At 37.0% G+C, this 8,528-nt stretch overlaps 2 protein-coding genes across 6 annotated transcripts in view; both read left to right on the top strand.

The window, feature by feature from the left end:
• Positions 1-565, top strand: part of LOC107665896 (son of sevenless homolog 1-like) — a gene marked incomplete at its 5' end in the record, with an annotated part of 44,618 nt that extends 44,053 nt beyond the window's left edge. Inside the window, one exon of the mRNA XM_016456958.1 lies at positions 443-565. Coding sequence (XP_016312444.1) covers positions 443-565 — 123 coding nt within the window. The remainder of the gene's footprint in view (positions 1-442) is intronic.
• A 5,019-nt stretch (positions 566-5,584) lies between these two features.
• Positions 5,585-8,528, top strand: part of LOC107665899 (serine/arginine-rich splicing factor 7-like) — a 9,647-nt gene continuing 6,703 nt past the window's right edge. For 3 of the 5 annotated variants that reach the window (XR_001631618.1, XR_001631619.1, XM_016456961.1), the window contains exons 1-2: positions 6,484-6,711; positions 7,751-7,931. Coding sequence is in view for 2 of the 5 variants with exons in the window: in XM_016456961.1 (XP_016312447.1) it covers positions 6,684-6,711; positions 7,751-7,931 (209 nt within the window). In the remaining 3 variants the exon portion in view is untranslated. Of the gene's footprint in view, positions 5,637-6,480; positions 6,712-7,750; positions 7,932-8,528 lie in introns of those variants that run through there. The other 2 variants (XM_016456960.1, XR_001631620.1) reach the window with 2 other exon arrangements.

The following is an 8,528-nucleotide window of genomic DNA, read 5'->3' as shown; positions in this document are numbered from 1 at the left end:
AAGTTGTCCAAATGAAGTTCTTAGCAATGCATATTACTAATCAAAAATTAAGTTTTGATATATTTACGGTAGGACATGTACAAAATATCTTCATGGAACATGATCTTTACTTAATATCCTAATGATTTTTGGCATAAAAGGAAAATCTATAATTTTATATATGTATATATACTGTATATAATTTTTATTTTTTTTTATATTTGAGAATAGATTTTCCCACTTGTGTGAGCATGATGTAAAATGATGAAAGCCTGTTTCGGCCTTAAAAAATATAAAAGTTAATTGTGATTTTTATCTTGCAATTCTCTTGAAATGAAATTTGTATGAAATAAAAAGTCACATTTACCTTTATTTTTTAATTCCACAGTGGAAAAAAGAGAAAAACTCGGAAATCTTAAAAAGAAAAAAGTCTGAATTATGAGATATAATAACTATATGTGAGCCGCCGCTGGGAGCCTCCGGGCCGCCCGTCCCGCCGCGCCACAGCACCTCACAGTCACCCATCCCCAAACTCCCTCCCAAGCAGGCCGCCGCTGCTGGAGAACGCAAACCCCTCGTAACCTAAACAAAAGCAACATGTGCCCTTAAAGAGACAGTTCCCCTGAAAATGAGGATTCTGTTCGTTTCCTCTCCCTCGAGCTGCTCCAAACCTGCACGAGTGTCTTTCTTCTGTTGAGCACAAAACATATTTTAATGGATACTGGTAAGCTGACGGTAGCCATTGACTCCCATTGTATTTTTTATTTTTTTGTCCATTCAATAGACGTCAATGGGAACCGAAACGGTTTGTTTACCAACATTCTTTTAAATATTTAGAAAACACTTAAAAGAACAAAACAATAAACATTTTGAATAATGTAGGTAACCAAACCGTTTTGGTCCCCATTGACTTCCACTGTATTTTTTTGTCCATATAATGGAAGCCAGTGGGAACCGAAATGGTTTTGTTACCCACATTCTTCAAAACATTTAGAAAACACTTAGAAGAAATATATTTTGAAGAATGTTGGTGACCAAACAGTTTCGGTTCCCATTCGCCTCTATTATAATTTTTTCCACATAATGGAAGTCAATGGGGACCTTCTTCAAAATATATTTTTCTGCGTTCATCTAAGTGTCTTGTGGGTAACCAACCGGTTGATGGTCCCCATTGACTTCCATTGTATTTTTTTTCCATACTATTGAAGTCAATGGCTACCGCCAACTGTTTGGTTATCAACATTTGTAAAAATATCTGTTTTTGTGTCCAACAGAAGAAAGAAACTCGTACAGGTTTGGAACAACTCGAGGGAGGGTAAATAATGCCAGAGTTGTAATTTTGGGTGAACTGTCTCTTTAAACACGTCCTTCTGAGACGACGATTGTGTTTCCATAAAGTGCAAATCCCAGCCGTTCAGGAACTCTCTGTATTGTGTTTTTGTTGTCTTTCGTGCCATGTTCGTTTCATTTCACGGCTTGGTGGGTTTTCAGCAGTCATCGGCTGATTCTCCTCCTGAACACAGACTGATAAACACAGAAACAAGCCTGCTGGATGACAGACTAAACGGAGCAGCTCTTCTGGTGATGGAGAGCGTTCTCTGGATTATTTCGTGAGTTCAAGGTACCCTCACACCAAAGAGGTACTGGAGAAACCTTCAAGAAACACGCGTGATTGTCCTGTACGTGTTAGAACTTTTATTTTCTCAATCATTTCTTGTTTTGCCAATAAGTATGTAAAGATGAACCGATCACCTTCTTAAAACAAGGGAATAAAAGTGTTTCTACCACTGTATGCCAAACGCTAGCCGACCGTGCCACGTCTCTCTTCACTGTGAGATGCTGAGGCACATGTGTTCCTATAGCGCAATAGTCTGTCTTGGCCTGATTAACCAAACTCTCCATAAAACAAACAATACAAGCCCTAGAAATGAATAACACATTCCGACACTTCGTATTTAATAGTATTTGATGATTTGTTAATTGCACGTAACAGATTACATATCAATAAGATTTGCAGTGGGTTTGTTAAAGGTGTTTTTATCAACGTTTGGGCTGAGTTTTCGTAGCATTTACACCATTCTGACCAGCAGACATAGAGTGCTTTGAATTATTTTGCAAATTGGTTCAAATTATTCAGTTTCAAAAAGATTCATTACTCTTCCATTCTGAGCATGGCCTTGGTTTATGCATTCATCAGGAAGCATTTATTATAACATGCAAAACGAACAAACATCCAATGACTTTGCATCATGATTCATAATCATTCAAAATTCAAATGATTCACCTCATGATTTAAAACGCAAATGATTCAGAACGCCAGTGATTTACCTTATAATTCATAATGATTCAAAACGCCAATGATTCACCTCAATGATTTGAAACGCAAATGATTCGCCTCATCATTGAACGCAAGTAATTCTCATAATTCATAACACCAATGATTTACCTCATAATGATTTGAAACGCAAATGATTTGCATCATGATTCATAATCATTCAAAATTCAAATGATTCACCTAATGATTCAAAACGTCTATGATTCACCTCAATTTGAAACGCAAATGATTTGCATCATGATTCATAATCATTCAAAATTCAAATGATTCACATAATGATTCAAAACGCCAATGATTCACCTCAATGATTTGAAACGCAAATGATTCAGAACGTCAGTGATTCACCTTATAATTCATAATGATTCAAAACCCCAAATGATTCGTCTCATCATTGAACGCAAGTAATTCTCATAATTCATAACACCAATGATTTACCTCATAATGATTCAAAACGCAAATGATTCAGAACGCCAATGATTCACCTTATAATTCATGATTCAAAACCCCAAATGATTCGCCTCATGATTCAAAATGCAAGTAATTCTCATAATTCATAACACAAATGATTCATCTCATGATTCAAAAGGCAAATTATTTACCTCATGATTAATAATGATTACAAAACTACAATTTGGACCTACAGCCCATTGGTCCACATTAAAGTCCATTTTATGGAGAAAAGTCCTGGAAAGTTTTCCTCAAAAACCTTCATTTCTTTGCGACTGAAGACAGACGAACATCTCGGATGACATGGAGGCGAGTAAATCATCAGGACATGTTTACTCTGGAAGTGAACTAAGCCTTTAAAACGCAAATGATTCACCTTATAATTCATAATGATTAAAAACTTTCAAAAAAAAAAATTATTCGCCTAATGATTCATAATGCAAGTAATTCTCGTAATTCATGATTCAAAACACAAATGATTCATCTCATGATTCAAAAGGCATATTTTCCACCTCATGATTAATAATAATTACAAATCCAGACGGTTCACCTTATGATTCAAATCTCAAATGATTCACTTCATGATTCATAATTATCCCCAACGCAAATGATTCACCTCGTGACTCAAAACCCATGTGACTCACCGATTCATTTGAGTGAAAGTGTTTCCAGAAGCCCCTCACCTTAAAAATGTATTTACATATCTTAAAAAAATAATATTAAACACTTAAATACTTCCAATTATGACTGTTTTAAATTAAGTTACAAATATATTATTGTTTATAAATCGTTAACTTCACGATGAAAAGTTAAAGGTCCCATATTGTCAAAACTGAAATTTCCTGGCTTTTTTCACAATTACTGAGGTCTAGGGGCTATTTAACTTTAAATTAATCATATAAGTTTCAAAACAGTGAGTCCACAGTAAAATTCACACAGCCTGCTTAAAGGGGTCATATGATGTGATTTCAATTGTTCCTTTCTCTTTGGAGTGTTACAAGCTCTTGGAACAGACCTTAAGAATCACGTTAATTCATGCTGGAATAAAGCCTTTCAGCTGCTCTCAGTGTGGAAAGAGTTTCACACATAAATGTAATCTTAAGGTTCATTTACTAACTCACACTTCAGAAATGCCTTTCAGCTGCTCTCAGTGTGGAAGCACTTATAAACATAATATAAGCCTTATCAATCACATGAGAATTCATAGTGAGGAAAAGCCTTTTAGCTGCTCTCAGTGTGGACAGAGTTTTACATATAAAGCAAGTGTAACAGGGTCAAAAAGGTGTTTCCACTTGCTACACTAATTTTCATGTATGGTCCCTTTAATTGCACTCTACCTGCACGCTCCACCCAGATAATGAACTAGTTCCGGTAGGGTCATTTAGATTCGTGCCAGCCGAGAGGGTGTCTGGCTGCGGTGAGTGAGTGCTCCGTGATAAAAGTATATTGTACTAATTGTATAACCATCTTATGGACTAATATTGATAAATACGTGTGTTTAAATGAATACTGTATGATTGGTGTTCATGCTACATTATATTTGTGGTAACATCAAGTTTGTTCATGGGTCAGCTGGCCAATCAGAGCAGACTGCGCTTGTCAAAGGAGGGGGCTTTGTTGAAAACGACGCGTTTGAGAGAGGTGGGGCATAGAGGACCTACAATAATGTACAGTATTTGAAAAATAATGTGTTTTTTGAACATTAAAGCATGTCAACATATTCTGTTACACCAAATAAACAAAATAATGATCTTTTAAATAGCATCATATGACCCCTTTAAGTATTATTAGTCTGCTGTCACTTTAAGAGCTGCACACGTCCGTTTTTCTCTCGACTGTTTATTTTCACTTTGGACATAACCAACAGTGATTATATGTAAACCTTGTGTGTTTTTTACAGTATTAGCGCAATCAGACGTGAAAGATAACTTAGTCTAGTAAACAGGCGCTATTTCACAGGCTTTTTAGTGTGCGTGCGCTTTCAGAACAGCACGCGAATTAAATGTTTACCGGCAAGGCTTTAAAGCACATGCAAATAATGCAGTTCTTGCATATCATGTACTCTTTGTTGATTTTGTTTGTCCCATCAATGGTATAAAAGCCGAGGTGAGTCCAGACTTTGGACTTAAATGTGGATAGGTCATCTATTATTTTACTCACACCGCTGTCCGCCATCCCATTACGAAAATTAACTATGGTTTTACCACAAATAAAACCAAAAAACCATAGTTACTATAGTTAAACCATGGTAACCACAAATTAACCATGGTTTTGCTACACTAACCATAGTTTAAAGGGGTCATATGATGCGATTTCAAGTCTTCCTTTCTCTTTGGAGTGTTACAAGCTCTTGGTGCATAAAGAAGATCTGTAAAGTTGCAAAGACTAAAGTCTCAAATCCAAAGAGATATTCTTTATAAAGAGGAGCTGTAAAAATATATTGAGATGGTTTTTGGTACTTATACCGCAAATATATATTCTTAAGGACATCAAAACCTCAAATAAAACTCCAGAAAGGTGTACAATATGGGACCTTTAAAGCCAGAGAACATCATAAAATAAACCCAAACAAAACAGAAAATCGTGTTCAGATACTTCAGCTGCCTCACTGTTGTTTATGTGACTGATAATATGAGCCGGAGGTCACGTGTGGCGTCACTGCCGCAAACGCTCGTGTGATTGGTTGGCTGGGTCACAGAGAATTTCTTTTATAATATATAAATATTTTTATTAAACGTATAGAGAGTGTATGGGATATAAAAACACAAAAAAGCCTAATAATAAAGCAAAATAAATAATTTAGAATAAGCGCGCAGTCAGAGCTCGGAACAGGAGCATTATGGGAAATGTAGTTTTCAGCGTCATCCTTTGACAGGCGGCTGTTTGGGTTGCTCTAAGCCAATCAGATGCACGCCAGTGCTCTGATTGGTCAGCACGCGCAGAACAAGGAGCTGCGCCCCACGTGGGTCTGAGCAACGACCCGGGTTGAATGGCGTCGTTGGTGTGGGGAGATACTTCGGATGGCGACAATGATCAAGACATGGATTTTCAGGAAGTAAGATACAGTAAAAGGAAAAAAAAGAGTAGCATGGGTGATGGATCTGATTGTATACATTACTGTACAGACTGAAAATAGAGGGTATAATCGTATACTTTTGTTGGGCACATATTGGGATAGTAGGGAATGAAACAGCGGATAAGTTAGCAAAAGAAGCTTTAAAGAAAAACTTGGTGGATGTTAAGGTACCTCTGGGAAGGAATGAGATAAAATCAGTAATTAATAGGGAAATAATAAGAATATGGCAACAAAGATGGGAAAATAGCAGCACAGGTAGGTGGTATTATAATATTGTAAAATCAGTAGGGAAAAAAGAACAGTTTTATGGAAGACACCGAAAGGAAGAAGTAATGATTTCTAGATTAAGGATGGGTCACACAGGACTAAATTCAACACTTGCATTAATGGGGAAGCATGAAAATGGTATGTGTGATGAATGTGGTGTTTTTGAAACAGTAGAGCATGTGCTCTTTAAATCTAGTAAATATGAAGATCAGCGTAACAGTGTTTTTAGCAATATAAGGAACAGCCCAGTGAGTGTCGTGGAGCTTCTGGGAAAGGGTTTGAGTGCTAGTCAGATGTTTAAGGTGGTTTTAACATGTCTAGAGCTCACAGGATTTAGTGTTTGAGGATGAGGAGCACAGTGTGGAAGCTGGCTGAAGCTTGGGCTCTGATCCTCTGGGGTGGGTGGGGCATTACACACTTTTTTCTCCTTCAGTACAGATTCATCACTCATGTGCGCAAGATATACAGTAGGTGGCGGTAATACTCCTAAGGAGTGAACGGCCATTGAACAAAAAGAAGAAGAAGAAGAAGAAGGCGGCTGTTTGTTTCTGTCAGGATTTCTTCACTTCTTTCTTCGTTATGTCGCGATATGGGCGACACGGAGGCGGTGAGTCTGATAAATCACGAAAATTAAACACATGTCATGTTTCATCTCGTGTGTGAATGCGGCTGCTTAGTGTAGAGCTTTGCTGTGTTTAGCACGCGATGCTAACTGCTAACCCTGGCGCGCTGTAAACACTGGCTAATAATAATCTTACAATTATAAACTACTAGTAGTAGTAATAAAACTACATTTGAAATTAAAACTGAAAAACATATATATATATATGAAAATATAATATATTGTAAAAACATCAGTAATATATAATTAACCCATTTAATCTCACCATATGTATAAAGCTCTAATAATGTCACTGACTGATGTTTTGGTGCATTTCCTGCAAATATGGAAAAAATAAAGGGTCTCAATTAAATATGTGCTGTCAAAAACTAGCCTTGTCCAAAACAAAAGGCTAGTAAAGTATGTTAACATAAAGATATGACAAAGATTTTTGATACATGTTATCTTTAAGGTGTCTAGCATTAATATATGAACTCACAGTTATTCAGTTTTGTTGAGTTTCACAATACAGTGCATTTAGGTTTACATATACATGCAACTGTTGCACGTATACTAAAATGTTGCACTAAATTAAAAGTTTAAAATGTTACAATTAAGTTACAATATTGATGTTGTAATACTAGTAGCACTAATTTTACGATACATGTTACAATAAAGTAACACACTGATGGTCGTATTTTTAGTCTTTTATCTCAGTTGTATAAGGGTTTTTATGTATAATAGTAACCCTAGATTGTGATCAAACAGTTTAAAATAGCTGGGCTGAGATATATAAATATCTTGATGACTGCAGAAATATGATAATTCAGTATACACATTAATTGTGACTGACCGTAAAACACAATTTAACTCACTTTATTCCCCCCAAAAAATAATTATTGATTATTTCAAAGGGTTACTAATGATGACAGCATTTGGATATTTTCATGTCTGGGAAAAATGTGTGATTAAACGGGTTAGAATCCTGTTTGTGGATCATCGTGGTAAGCTGTAGATGAGATGTTACGCCTCTCTCCTCTCTCAGAAACGAAGTTGTACGTGGGTAACCTGGGCACCGGGGCAGGGAAGGGTGAGCTGGAGCGGGCGTTCGGTTATTACGGGCCGCTGAGGACGGTGTGGATCGCTCGCAACCCGCCGGGATTCGCCTTCGTGGAGTTTGAAGATCCCAGAGACGCTGAGGACGCCGTCAGGGGCCTCGATGCCAAGTGAGTGACTGCTGATCTGAGACTGGTGCTCGATGATTCGCTCACATTCTATGAAGGTAAAATAATGCAAATCATTTTGAAACGTGATTTACACCTTTACAAAGCTTCTCTTGCGCATGCAAATTTAATTTACGCTTACAGTCTTATGTACACTTCCACAACTCTTACCCTGCGTTTGCAAATCTTTTTGGCATTATTTTACCTTCATACATTCATCATTCATACAGTGTGTCTCTGTGAAGCAGGGCTGGGCGCTTACTTTATTCCCAAGCAGACACTTAAAAGCAAAATTATTCATTTGAATTCAGAATGTACATTAGGTTTTTATCGCCTGCGTGGAGTTTGAAGATCCCAGAGACGCTGAGGACGCCGTCAGGGGCCTCGATGCCAAGTGAGTGACTGCTGATCTGAGACTGGTGCTCGATGATTCGCTCACATTCTATGAAGGTAAAATAATGCAAATCATTTTGAAACGTGATTTACACCTTTACAAAGCTTCTCTTGCGCATGCAAATTTAATTTACGCTTACAGTCTTATGTACACTTCCACAAATATTACCCTGCGTATGCAAATCTTTTTGACGTCATTCTACCTTC

This window comes from Sinocyclocheilus anshuiensis, unplaced genomic scaffold, assembly GCF_001515605.1.
Source record: "Sinocyclocheilus anshuiensis isolate Anshui unplaced genomic scaffold, SAMN03320099.WGS_v1.1 scaffold1020, whole genome shotgun sequence".
In the NCBI taxonomy this organism is placed as follows: Eukaryota; Metazoa; Chordata; class Actinopteri; order Cypriniformes; family Cyprinidae; genus Sinocyclocheilus; species Sinocyclocheilus anshuiensis.
The sequence above is the reverse complement of the archived record's forward strand: the minus strand, read 5'-3'. Positions and strand labels throughout refer to the sequence as shown.